We start from the raw sequence: 14,844 nt of genomic DNA, 5'->3' as shown, positions 1-14,844 counted from the left end.
CAGGCTTCATGCAGGGTGCCCGACGTGGGACTCGACCCCTGGTCTCCAGGATCACATCCTGGGCTGAAGGTGGCGCTAAACCGCTGAGCCACCGTGGCTGCCCTCTATCTGTTCTATTAATAAGCCTATCCTACTTCCCTTAAGGATACTATTCTATCCAACAGTCTCATTGATATCCTCCTATCATTGATCATCCTCATCCATCCTATCATGAGGATGATCAATGAAGTCCCTGCCCTATGTAACTTCATTCTAGTTACAGAAAATAGACAACAGATAAATAAATGTACACTATCACATCAGGTAAAGCTATGAAGAAAATCAAATAGGGTAAAAGACTACAGATTGATGGGCAGGGGTTTTTATTTTAGAATAGAGTAGACAAAGAAGGTCCCTCTAAATAAGTAATGTTTAGAGGAATTCTAAAACTGAAGGAGAGAGGCATTTAAATTTCTGGGGGAAGAGTATTCCAGATACAAAGAATACAAAAAACATTAAATGCAAAGACTTGGAGGCAAGAAAGAACTTAATGTTAATCGAAGAGATCAATGTGGCTAAAGGGTTATTAGCCAAGGGGTGACTGGAAGGTGTTAAGGCTGAAATGTTAACTAGAAGCCAAATATTGTTAGTTTCCTATTTTAAAAACTTCAATAGAAACTCAAAACAAAATTAGCAAACCAGATGTAGTAAAATATTAAATAGATTATATGCCATCACAAGTGCAATGTATTCCTGGAATGCAAAAATGATTCAACATATAACAATCGATGTGATCACCACCTTAACAAAATGAAAGAAAAAAAATGATCATCTTGATCAATGCAAAGAAAGCATTCGATAAAATTCAACACCCTCTTGTGGTAAAAACAAAACACTCACCAAACTAAAAATTAAAGGAAACTACCTCAACATAATAAAGACCTATTTGAAAAACCCACAGCTAACATTGTACTCAGTGGTTAAAGACTGAAAGCTTTTTCTCTAAGATCAGTAACAAGGTAAGAATGCCCATTTTCATCATTTCTATTTAACATATTTATTAAGAGTGCCAGCCAGAAAAAGAAATAAAAAGCAACTAACTTGGACAGGAAGAAATAAAATTAACTCTATTCACTGATTGTTATCTAATATGTGAAAAACTCTAAAGATACCACAAAAAAACCTGTTGGAACTAATAAACAAATTCAATAAAGTAGCAGGATACAAATCAATACACAAAAATGTTGCATTTCTATACACTAACAATAATCTGAAAAGGAAATTAAAATAATTCCAATTAAATAACCTCAAAAATAATACTTAGAAATTAACTTAGCCAAAGAGATGAATGACTTGTATACTAAAAACAACAAAATACTGCTTAAAGAAATGAAAGAAGACATGAACAAATAGAAAGATATCCCATGTTCATGGATTGGCAGGCTTAAAATTGTTAAGACATCAATACTACTCAAAGCAATCTACAGATTCAATGCAATTCCATCAAAACCCCTTTAATTTTTCTTTGCACAAATAGGAATTGATCCGAAAGTTCACACAGAATCTCAAGGGACCCAAAATAACCAAAACAATCTTGAAAAAGAACAACACAGCCAGAAATTCACATTTCCTGATTTTGAAACTTACTATACAGAGTCATAGTAATCAAGACAGTACGGTACTGGCATAAAGACAGATGTATAGGCCAAGAGAATAAAACACAAAGCCCAGAACTAGACCCTCGTATATATGGTTAAATGATTTTTAATAAAGGTCTCAAGACCATTCAATGGCAAATGCACTGCTTTCCCACAAATGGTGCTAGGAAAACTGGATACCCATAAGCAAAATGGACCCTTATTATTTTACACCATACATCAAAATTAACTGTGTATTCCGTATTTCTATAAATATTCTCAAGCTTTGTTCTGTAACAACATTAAAACACTGGAAGCTGTCCTTTTGGGTCTTGCCTTCAAAAATTCTTTAGTTGGGATGAGACTGCATTTAATTTCTATATATTCTCCACTCCTGAAATAAGATCTTTCTGACTACCCAATGCCCACAAAGTATGAGGTTTTCCAGTCTGGATAGTGAGAAGGTACTATTTTCAGCACTATGTAAGCATCAAGCATTATTCTAATTCCTTCAGATGATTCTTTCCCTGGCTTTAGGCAGCTGTCTCACATGTATGTACGAATCAGTACTGTGCTGAATACTGTCAGAGGACTGTCTTTATATCTATGGATTTCTTTCTATATAGCTTTCTCTTTTTTGTTATTATGTCCAACAAACTCTAGCCACCCTGGATTCCCTGAACTCAAGTTCATCTCCTCAACTCTGGGAGTTTATGAGGCTCCCCTTCCTATAATGCAGTATGGAAACTCCCTCAAACTGGAGTAATCATTGGGCTCATCTTATTTGCTTTCCATTCACTGCCTGTCCTTCATTGCCTGAAAACCATTGTTTTTTTCCTTTGGTTTATTTAAGAGTAAGGTAAATCTAGTCCTTATTATTACAACGACAACAAAAGCAGAAGTCCAATACAGCTATTTCTAAGGGTTTTTTTTTTTTTTGAATATTCTAAAATCACCTTATAATATATATAATGTCTATCGGCTTTCTTTTTAAGTTTCTTATTTAGAATCCCCTTATTTAGAATTCCTAGAATTAATAATTAGCATCACTCAACATTTCTTGAAATTTCTCAGTTATTATCTCATTAACTACCACCAACTTTGTCTTTGTTCTATTAAGTCTTCTGAAACTCCAATTAAATCAAAGTGATAACACTGATAAAATTTGAATTTCTTTTCCTTCTGAGTTCCTGATTTTCAATGCATTTTTTTCAAGAAAGACATACTAAGCACCTACTGTGTGTCAGACACTGCCCTAAACAATACAGAAACAAAAATAAATAAGAAATGAAACCTGTCCTATGGAATATCGACATCTAAAAGAGAAGAGAAAGCAGACACACACAATACAGTATATCAGGTTTTCTGATCAAGCTGCTCTGCAAGCAGAGAAGGAATACCTAATCCAGAATTGTTGGAAAGGTCAGGTAAAACAGTTATTTCTCAGAGAAAATATACAAGCAGAGACTTAGACACAAGTAGGAGATTATATAGCATTAATATTACCGCTTTGAGAGGGGCCTAGGTGGCAAAGTCGGTTGAGCATCTAACTCTTAGTTTCAGCTCAGGCTGTGATCTCAGGGTCATGGGATCAAGCTCTGAACTCAGCATGGAGTCTGCTTGGGATTCTCTCCCTCTCTCCCTCTGCCCCTCCCACTTGTGCACACACATGCACTCCCTCTCAAATAAATCTTTAAAATATATTACCACTTTGAAAAAAAAAATAGCTAAAATACTAATAATTTCTTTAAAAAATCATTCATATCTATATCTATGAAATTTTCTAATAAAAATAACCAAAAAATTATGAATTCCCAAAGTCTAAAGATTATAAGGCCCTACATGGTATGGATTTCTCTAGCTTCATCTCACATCATTTCCTCCTATCTTTCTGTGCCCATCATGCTAGACTCTTTCAGTTCCTCATATGCCATGTCATCTTTTACCTTTTTGCCTCTTTTTTTTTTTTTAATCTATCTGTTGTGAAAGAGTGTACCTATGCACATGCACAAGCAGGGTAAAGGGCAGAGGGAGAGAATTTCAAGCAGACTCCCCTGCTGAGTACAGAGTTGACTCAGGCTCAATCCCATGATCCATGAGATCATGAACTGAGCCAAACAAAGAGTCAGATACTCAACCAACTGAGCCACCCAGGTGCTCTCATTTTGCGTTTTAAATTACCCCTTTCAGCCTTTCGAACTACCCATTCAAATGTCACTTTCTCAGAGAAACTATCCCTGTTGCAGACTAAGTAAAATATCCTTGTACACTTCCTTAGCACCACATTTCTCCCTTTAATAAAACTCATTATACTTAAATTCTTTTTCAGTGCATACCTTCACCAATACTTTAGAAACTCTGAGGGTAGGAACCACAACCATCTTATTCAACACTGCCTAGACCTAGCACATAAAAACTCAATAAATATCAACTGGACTGATTGCATTTGGCAGGGTTTTTTTTTTTTTAAGATTTTATTTAATATTTGAGAGAGAGAGAGAGAGAGAGAGCATGTGAGCATGAATAGGGGAGCTGGGGCAGAGAGAGAAGTAGACTCCTCATTGAGAAGAGAGCCCAACACAGGGCTCAATCCCAGGACCCCAAGATCATGACCCGATCCGAAAGCAGACATTTAACCAACTGAGCCACCTAGGGTAGGGGCCTGACAATTTTTTTTTCTTTTTTAATTAAGATTTTATTTTTCAGTTACTTCTACACCAACATGGGACTCGAACTTACAACCAAGAGATCAAGAATCACATGTTCTACCAACTGAGCTGGCCAGGTGGGTGCCCCTATCTGCCAATTTTAAATTTAAGAATCAACACACTTTAGTATGAAAAGACTGGTCTCTGAAAAAGTTCCCCTCCTGACTACCTAAGATAAGAAAGGCAATCACAGCTTTTAATGCTATCACTTCAGTTACTAATGTAAGATGGGACAAATACCCCATTTTTAGTTTTACAAATAAATGATATAGTTTTATCATTCAAAAAATGAATAAAATATTTTGTAAAAAGAACTCACCAAAATATTTTTCTTATGTCGTTTCTCCTTTATATGTTTATGAGCTCCCTGGATGTTTTCAATGTGAATTAAGCAAAGTTTGCATAGATACCGGCAATTGGTATATTCTGGTGAGCGCTGAAACATTAAAAAATGTATTTTTTCAGAAAACAGAGAAGTAAATATTTGACCGTATATATGAATTTTATAATTACACAAATATAAGAAAAATAAGCATTAAAGGAATAAATTTTTAATAAACCAGCACTTATATACTCAAAAGATACTTGTCCTTTTCAAAATAGTCATCATAGGAGATCATATTCTCATGTCAAACAACATCATGATAATGCTAAATGTCTGATACTTTACTAATATAGTCTTTAGAATCTAATGTAGGATAAGAAAGGTAGTCTTATTAGTCTTATTCCAATGCTCTCCCCAAAAACTAGTTTCAAACTTTGTCTTTTTAATTACTATAAATAATAAAATCCACCCTCAAATAGATTTCTAAAGAATGAATTGCAAATGTGGAAGAAAATGCCAAAAGCTGAGTTCTGAAACACTCCAATTGCAATCTCATGGGAATAAATGGGTAATCTCTTGAGGTAACTATTCTAAAGGGAGTAACTCAGACACATAAAAATTATCATAGTACTTTAATCATACTTTATAAATCTATTCTTGAAATAATAATTAAAAAAAACCTTAGTAATTCCGAAGTGCCTATTATGTGCTAGGCACTATGGTAGGTGCTTCACATATAATTTGTCATTTTAATACCTTTAATAATCCAATTAGCTTGATATTATCTTCATTCTCTAGATGTGAAAAGCTCATACAGCCTGTAACTTTCACAAGGATATGGTATGTAAGTAGGAGATGCTGAATTTAAATTCATGTATATCTGAATCCAAAGCCAACTCTACCGATATGGTTAGAAAATGAAAAATTACAAAAACACAATAAATATACACTGAATTTTAAAACATTATTTCTAGTGCCTTATACTGCAATTTCTGAAATTACAGCAATGCTTAAATTTTTATTTCAGAGTGACCTTCAGTACGCTGCAACTCCTGACAAAAAGATTCTCTAACTTCATAATATGATTTTCTTTAAATGGAAACCTGCCCCAAATTTAGCAACAGTCCTACCATAGACTAAAAATAATTATAGCCATCATTTATAAAATATGTATTAATCTTAAAACCTTGTAATAATTTCCCCAATCTACTGGCAAAGCAATTAAATCTCAAAAATTAAATAATTTGTCTAAGACAACAAGCAAAAAGGAAAAATGAGTTCAATCCAGTCATTTCAATTTGTAGTGTAAAAATTCTTTCATTATTTGCAATGACATGGATGGAGCTAGAGTATTATGCTAAGCAAAATAGGTCAGTCAGAGAAAGACCAATATCATACGGTTTCAGTCCTGTGTGGAACTTAAGAAAACAAATAAATGAGCAAAGCGGGGGAAGAAAGAAAGAGTAGTAAACCAAAAAACCAAGTGTCAAGAGAACAAACACAAGGTAAGTGGGGGGATGGGTAACCATCAGGGATGGGTTAAATAGGTGATGGGGATCAAGGAAGGCACTTGTGATGAGTACCTGATAGTGTACAGAAGTGTTGAATCACTGTATTGTACGTGTGAAACTAATATTACGCTGTATATTAACTAACTGGAATTTAAATAAAAACTTAAAAAAAACAAACTAAAAAATTTTCAAATCTGTCCTTATTAAAGAATGAATTAAGCCTTTGCAGAAACTCCTATCTCTTGATTTCTAGCCACAACTAGTACTTAATTCCCTAAATATTTTCTGAGCTCATACTGTATGTCAAACATTTGTCTAGGAACTAAGGAACATATAGCATAAACAAATCAAAATCCGTCATCATAATTTACAATCTACTATACAGAGACATGTAATAAGTAAACAAATGCACAAATAAATACGAATATGATGCAGGGGAGTCAACTACTTTTTAAAAAAGGATCATCAGAGATGCCTGTGTGGCTCAGTGGTTGAGCATCTGCCTTTGGCTCAGGTCGTGATCCTGGGGTCCTGGGATCGAGCCCCGCATCAGGCTCCACACGGGGAGCCTGCTTTTCTGCCTATGTCTCTGCCTGCCTCTCTGTGTCTCTCATGAATAAATATATCTTAAAAAAAAAAATTAAAAAGGATCACTTAAGACTTTACTGATAAAATAAATTCCAAGTAGAAGTAAATGTTAATGCTAAGACCCTTGTCACTTTCACCACTCTTCTTGAACCAAGCCAACATAATTTCTTTTCAAGATCAGTGTAGTACACCATAATGGCAATAAGCTCTTCCTGCTTCTATTCTTGAAGGAATTAGGAAGGTAAGTAATCCCTTTAAAATATGGATTAAATCTTAATTCTCTACCCAAAACCTTCACTGTCTTCCTCTCATACTTGGAATAAAAACCAGAGTCCTCTTAAGGGGCCCTGTGACATGGCCCTCATTACCACTCAGAGCTAGTCATATACTAGGTTTTTTGCAGTTTCTCAAGACATATTAGCATATTCCTACCTTAGAGTCTTAGCACTAACATTTATTTCTACTTGGAATATCTCTTCCCAATTCCCACATAGGTCAATCCTTCATGTTCTTTAAATTTATTTTATTTATGAAAACATAAATACAGAACACTGAAAGTCATAAATATTGATGAGATTATAAAGGGAGTCAGGAAATCACTCATATAAGTTTTTTAATTGTAAAATATTGGCAGATAAGGACTTGTCCAGATTCTTTTGGTAAGAAGTGTATTTTAACATGAATGGGGAGTCAGAAGGCTTGAAATGACATCTCAATTGACTTTGGATAAATCTCTAACACCAAAAACTGCTTCTATATAACCTTAAAATGAGTAATAAAAATTGCTCTATGTGGTAAAATAACTCAATTCTACAAGTAGCTGATCGTGCTTAAACACACTATACAAAGAACTTTTACTTGTATTTTTTATTTTTTCAAGATTTAATTATTATTCATGAGAGACAGAGAGAGGGGGGCGGGGCACAGACACAGGCAGAAGGAAAAGCAGGCTCCATATAGGAAGCCGACGTGAAACTCAATCCTGGTCTCTGGGAACATGCCTTGAGCCAAAGGCAGATGCTCAACCGCTGAGCCACCCAGGCATCCCAACTTTTACTTGTATTAACGTATTTAATCCTCCTAACAGTCAATGAGCTAGGTGTTAAATTTTTAGCAACATTTTAATGATGAGGTTACTGAAGTTTAATTAAAGAGATTAAAGAACTTATGTTATCCAACCACTTAAGTGGCAGAGGTAGACCCAGTGACTCCAAAACCTATAAACTTAACCACTAAGCAAACCACCTCTAATTATTAACCAACTACTACATCCAAGGTACTATATTAAGCACAATAGCAAAGAATAAAAATGTTGTCAGGACATCATGAAGCTTCTAGTTTCACAGAAGAGACACATGAAAAATGCATAAACAAATGCTTTAAAATTCCTTCATCATGGTTATGTTTTATTTTACCCTTAAACACACACACTAATAACTTTTTTAAAGTTTCTGCAGACCAACCAGAATAAAGATTGCTGGGCATGGAAATTCTAAGTATTTCCTAATCAATATTTAACACTAATTTATCCTTCTGATCTAATAGCTTAGATTCTTAGATTCTTTGGTATAGTTAAAAAACCTACATCTTTATTTATCAATCAGATAATCTATGGATACACTATGAACAAAAGGACCTGATAAAATCAAAAGCATAGTTAAGAATATTCTTAATGAATATCTAAAGTTGGTAGAGAAAAAATGTTAATTAAGAGTACACTAAACTGGGATGCCTGGGTGGCTCAGTGGTTGAGCATCTGCCTTTGGCTCGGGGCGTGATCCCAGTGTCCTGGGATCAAGTCCTGCATTGGGCTCCTTGCAGGGAGCCTGCTTCTCCCTCTGCCTGTGTCCCTGCCTCTGTGTGTCTCTCATGAATAAATAAACAAAATCTTAAAAAAAAAAAAAAAAAAAGAGTACACTAAACTGAAAATAAAGAGGTTTTAGAGGACTGAGAAACAAAGTGCCAGAAAGAAAAGAGATTATAGACATCTACGCTAGGATTGGCACACTCATTTTATAAATATCATTGCTGCTTAAAGAAGTATTTTCCATGCTTCCAAACTTTTCTTTTACACCAAGCCATTCTTTCCTACCACCATCAAATATCCATTCCACTCCAATATCTTTCATCTCCGAAGAACTGATCTTTTGTGCTTTGTATTCTAACCCATCCAGTCCCCTACTTATTCTTAAAACACATTTTTCACATTTCCCTTATACATGCTGTATAATTCACCTGCACCAACCTTCCCCAATTCACCTAGTAAACTCCTACGCGTTCAGATTCAGTTCCAATGTCACCTCCTTACAAAGCATTCTCCAAACTGATGCCTCTATATCCCAACTCAAGTTGGTCACTCTTTTGTCTAAGATTTCAGACAATACTTTCTTATTACTATTATTTGCTTACATGTTTTTCTCTAATTAGTAAACTCCTAGAAAAGCAGTATCATGTTTTTAAATATGCCACACATTCCCAATTCAACTTATCACTAGATCATGGCACATGAATAGCACTCAATATTTATCTTAACAATACACAGATCCAGAATAGCTACTAATTCCAGACTCAGGGAAGAGAAAGTGAGGAATGAGAGAACTAATAAGTAAAATAGTAAACTGCAAAAAAGACTTTCTTCTAACTCGGACCTTGGGAGACTAGCTATACAACCTAAATTCTCCTCCTTATTATGGGCCTCTACCTTTTGATATTCCTTTCTATTTTCACAAGATGACTATTCTGTCAAAAGTTCTATTAATAACTCAGGATTGCCTTCTTCAATCTAGATACCATCTCATTTTCCTAAACTCTATAAAATTATACCATTTCTTTCTTTCATTTCTTATTTGTCAAGAATGATGACCTATTTCCTTATATACATACTCACAAATATCCCAAATTTCTTTTTGTGAACAGATTGATTTATGATTATTTCCTTCAATACCTAGCAGTGTTTTTATTAAGGCTACGAATATGTACTTCTAAGTTAAGAAATTAATTAGGACTCAGGAACAAGATACTAATGGCTAGAACAATTCTGAATACATAAGAGATATTCAGTAAATGGGAGACAAAAGAGGAAAGTAGTGGAGAAAAACCAAGGAGAAAAGTGAGTGTAGTATATCATATAATATTTGCTAATTTATTTGTCACTCCAAATGGACTGTTCACTTCTGATTCACCAACTGCCATTTTCATCAATATATCCCAGTGTAGTACTTAGAACATAACAAGCACTCATTTATGTTTTGATGAGTGAATAAATCAGAGGTCAGCAAATTTCTTCTATCAAGGGACAGAGTAATATTTTGATAAATCTCTTATGCTTTGGTAAACAGCAAATATTTTATGATTTGCAAGCTATATGCTCTCTGGAGCAAATAACTACTTACTCAATTCAACTCTGCCATGGTAGCATGAAAGCAGTCATAGACAGCAGGTAAACAAATGGGCATGGCTATGTGTCAATACAATTTTGCTTACAAAAACCAAGCACTACACTTATTTTACACAATTTTAAAAACACAAAGCACATAAACAAAAAGGCAAAAATAAGAGGGTAGGCCATAGTTTGTTGATCCCTGGAATGAATCAATGAGATCAGACTCACAGACATAAGGATTTGCTAAACAAAGGGAGAGAAGAAAGGAAGAGAGAAGGAAGGAAAGAGGGAAGCAAGGAAAAACAAATGCTATCTCTGCCTTAGTAATTAAAGAAAAAGAGCTGTACTTGGCAAAGAAAAGTTATGAAACATGCATATTCATCCAAGTAACTAAAATGACATAGTATACTTTTTCAAGTCGAAAGATGTGATCTCTTTCTAAGCGTTCTTCTGCTTGTTTCAAGCCTAGCCTCTGCTCAGGTGTCAATGCAGATTCATCTATCACAGTAGCATTTTCTAAATAGTCCATCTCTGAAGAGTTTTCTTTATTAGAGTCATCATTCTTCATTTTACCTAGAAAAGGAAGCAATCAGTTACCATCAGAAGTGATAAATTTAAAAAATTTTAATGGAAAATAATTTATACATAACAGGAAAAATATTCTTGCCTTACACTTTCCTTAGCTGTACAAGTTGGAATACTTATGTAAAATACAAGTATGAGATTACATGGTATCAAAATTCACAAAGAAAAATCTATTTCATGGGTCAAATGCCTATCTTGCTTGTTCTTCCAATCTATCAAGAGAGACAAATACGACTAAGGCTGATTACACAAGGCTAACATAACCATGTTGTAAAATCTCTGAATTCTGAAGTGTGATAAAAAATTATTTTAAGTCTCAAAGGCTGGTCACTAAAATCACTTTAATGACTTCATCACTATATACACTAGCAGCTAAAAGAACATATATCTTTAGACCACAAACCCACACCAAGCTCCTCTCTCTTTGCTTTCAAAGAACTCAAAATACCTCTACCACATCAATATTTTTTCTTTGCTTCTCTGCCTAACTAGATTGCAATCTCTTCAAGGCATAGACTGTATGCTACCATCTTTTCATTTCCAGCACCTAGCATTATGGGACTGGCATACGGTAGGCTCCACTATCAATGTAATTTTTTTAAATGCAAACTGAATTATGTTAGTCTCTTGCTTAACATACTTAAAAAGCTTTCAAAGAGTTCAGGATAAAGTTTAAACTCTCTAGCATATTATATGCCATCCTTTCCTTCATGAAGGCAGTAAACAGAATAACTACAACATCCTGCCATAACACTTTTAACTTCATTCAAACCAAATGTGCTGGAATGGATCAATGCTACTTATATATGCTGTTCCTTCCATTATTAAGACTATCCTCACTTCAACTAGTAATGTTTACCTGTCCTGCAAAATTCAGTTTAGGCTAAAACCATTTCAAAGACAGTCTGGTATTTTTTATACAGCTGACATATGAGTAATATTAAGGCTTAGGATGTCAAAATCTGCATATAACTTTTTACTGCCCAAAATCTTAACTATTAACAGCCTATTGTTGACAAATAGCCTTAATAGTAACATAAACAAGTCAACAGACACATATTTTGTACATTATATATATAATTATATAAGTATTATGTGTTCTTACAATAAAGTAAGCTAGAAAAAAAATTCTTATCAAGAAAATTATTAAGGGGCTGTCTGGGTGGCTCAGTCAGTTAAGTGCCCAACTCTTGATCTCAGTTCAGATCATGATCTCAGGAGATCAGGTCTTGCATCGGGCTCTGTGCTGAGTATGGAGCCTGCTTAAGGATCTGTCTTGTTTTCTCTTTCTGTTCCTTCCCTCTACAAAAAAAGAAAATCATAAGAGAAAATACATTTACAGTACCATAATGTATTTATTTTAAAAAGAAAACCAGGGGTTTCTGGCTGGCTCAGTCAGTAGACCATGTGACTCTTGATCTCAGGGTTTTAAGTTCAAGCCCCACTTTGGGTATAGAGATTACTTAAAAAAATAATAATTTAAAAAACTTTTATTTTCTTACCCTATTGCCCTTTTTAAAATTTTTTAAAACTTAAAAAATTCACACACAGGGCAGCCCTGGTGGCTCAGGGGTTTAGTGCCGCCTTCAGCCCAGGGTGTGATCCTGGAGACCGGGGATCAAGTCCCATGTCAGGCTCCCTGGATGGAGCCTGCTTCTCCCACTCCCTGTGTCTCTGCCCTCTCTGTGTGTCTCTCATGAATAAATAAATAAAATCTTAAAAAAAAATCCACATAAGTGAACCTGTGCAGTTCAAAAATTGTTGTTCAACTATACAACTGCAGTCTCATAGCACTTGCTATTATCTCACATTTGCATATTACTGTAATTTGTATTCATATATCTATCTTCTACCTTAGATGATGGATTCCTTGATGGTAATGACTAGGTTTTATTTAACTTTTCATTTTCAGATTTTAATACCTAGGCCAGAGATGATACAATCGAAGTGTTGAACAAATAAATTAATGTGGATGTATCTAAAAACACTGCTTAAACGCTCATAGACAACCAAAAGATCTCTCCACTCTACCTTCAAAAGCCAACTAACTACATGCAATGTACAAGAACCATGACAGTCTATTCTACCTTTTGATAGCACTAATTTTTCACACAAAGAAGAAATGGCATGACTCTGGAAATGATGTGTTTTCTACCACAAGGGCACAGAAGTCTCTGGAATCATATGGCAAACTCTTAGGTAAAGATGTTATAAGAAGGACTCAAAGATCAGAATTACTGTCAGGTAAACACTGATGCACAATGAGCAATTTGCAATGATGTCCTAGTATTTGGAAAAACAATTTAGTTTCTTAGTAGCCATTTTGTGATGGAAATATTAAAAAAAGGTAAAACCCTAATTTCTACATTTCATGAAAAAGGACAGTAGCAAGAAAACAATATTCTAAAAACAAAACAAAAAAAAAAGAAAATATTCTAACCCTTTTTTTTCTTTTTTTTTTTTAAGATTTTTATTTATTTATTTATTCATAGAGACAGAGAAAGAGGCAGAGACACAGGCAGAGACACAGGCAGAGGGAGAAGCAGGCTCCATGCAGGCAGCCTGATGTGGGACAAGATCCAGGGTCTCCAGGATCACGCCCCGGGCTGCAGGCGGCGCTAAACCGCTGCGCCACCCGGACTGCCCCCTCTTCTCTTTTTTATATGTACAATTCACCCAGCATAACAAGGCAACTAACATCAATTCCTGTAAAACTGTCATTTCTGCCAATATAATTATAGAAAGCTATATATCTTTCTTTAAAAGAAAAACAAAATTATTTAATTTTCTGAAATCAATATCAATATAAAATAACATTAGGAAGAATTTCCCAACTTTTTTTTCCATAGAACTTTAGTCCCATGAGATACTAATACTCTCACAAGAGTTGAAAATAGGTATTCAAAAACCCATACATAAGTGTTCATAGCAACACTATTTACAATAGTCAAAGGTGGAAAAGACCCAAACCAAACATCCAATCACTGATAAATAAACAGAATGTGGCATATCCATATAGCAGAATGTAATTCAACTGTCTTAGCCCAGGTAGCCATAATAAAATACCATAGACTAGGTGACTTAAACAACAGGAATTTATTTTCTCACCGTTCTAGAGGCAGGAAAAGTCCAAAATCAGGGTGCCAGCAGGGTTGGTTCTGATTAGAGCTCTCTGTGAATTGTAGACAGTTGCTTTCTTGCTGTGTCCTCATGAGGCCATTCCTTAGTTAGTGCATACAGAGAGATCTCTCCCTCTTTTTTTCAATCCTATTGGATTAGGACCCCACCCTTATGACCTCATTTAATCTTAATTTTATCTCCTAAAACCTCTTATCTCCAAATGAAATCACACTAGGAGTTAAGGTTTCAACATATGTATTTTTTAAGGGGACCAATTCAGTCTATACCATCAGCCTTAAAAAGAAGTACTGATGTATATATATACTATAACACAAATGAACCTTGAAAACATGATGCTTAAAAAAAAAAAAAAAAAACATGATGCTTAATAAGGAAGCCAGACATGAAAAAAAACCATATATTACATAATTCTATTTCTAGGAGATACCAAGAATAGGTAAATATATAAAACCAGAAAGTGTAATTAGTGGTTGTCAGAGGATGATGGAGGGAGGGAAAATGGGAGTGAATCTTTTTTTTTCAAGACCTGAGCTGAGACCAAAAGTTCGATGCCAGGGTGGTTGAGAGTCAGCCTTTGGCTCAGGGCGTGACCCCAGGGTCCTGGGATTGAGTCCTGCATCGGGATCCCCACAGGGAGCCTGCTTCTCCCTCTGCCTATGTCTTTGCTTTTCTGTGTCTCTCATGAATAAATAGATAAAATCTTTTCAAAAAAAAGTTGGACATTTAACCAACTGAACCACTCAGGTGCCCCAAGGGGACTGAATCTTAATGGGTACCAGGTTTCCTTTTGGGGTGATGAAAAAATTCTGCAATGAGATAGTGGTGATAGTTGTAAAACACTATAAATGTACTTAATGCCACTGAATTATAAACTCTAAAATGGTTAAGACAGTAATTCCTGTATGATTCAGCAATTCCACCCCAAAACATGTTATCAAGAAGTGAAAACATACATACACACATAAACTTAAAAAGAAAAAAAACATTC

The 14,844-nt window shown here is 34.9% G+C and overlaps 1 protein-coding gene across 10 annotated transcripts in view; it reads right to left on the bottom strand.

Moving 5' to 3' along the window:
• TUT4 (terminal uridylyl transferase 4) overlaps nt 1–14,844 on the bottom strand; it is a 114,431-nt gene that overhangs the window by 65,280 nt on the left and 34,307 nt on the right. For 9 of the 10 annotated variants that reach the window (XM_055341731.1, XM_055341735.1, XM_055341733.1 and 6 more), the window contains exons 3-4: nt 10,540–10,703; nt 4,644–4,760 (exon numbers count right to left, since the gene is read on the bottom strand). In XM_055341731.1, the coding sequence (XP_055197706.1) occupies nt 4,644–4,760; nt 10,540–10,703 (281 nt within the window). Of the gene's footprint in view, nt 1–4,643; nt 4,761–10,539; nt 10,704–13,823; nt 13,868–14,844 lie in introns of those variants that run through there. The other variant, XM_055341741.1, reaches the window with a different exon arrangement.

The sequence above is a fragment of the Nyctereutes procyonoides genome, unplaced genomic scaffold, assembly GCF_905146905.1.
Source record: "Nyctereutes procyonoides isolate TBG_1078 unplaced genomic scaffold, NYPRO_anot_genome, whole genome shotgun sequence".
In the NCBI taxonomy this organism is placed as follows: domain Eukaryota; kingdom Metazoa; phylum Chordata; class Mammalia; order Carnivora; family Canidae; genus Nyctereutes; species Nyctereutes procyonoides.
Note: the sequence above shows the minus strand (reverse complement) of the source record. Positions and strands in the feature narration are given on the sequence as shown.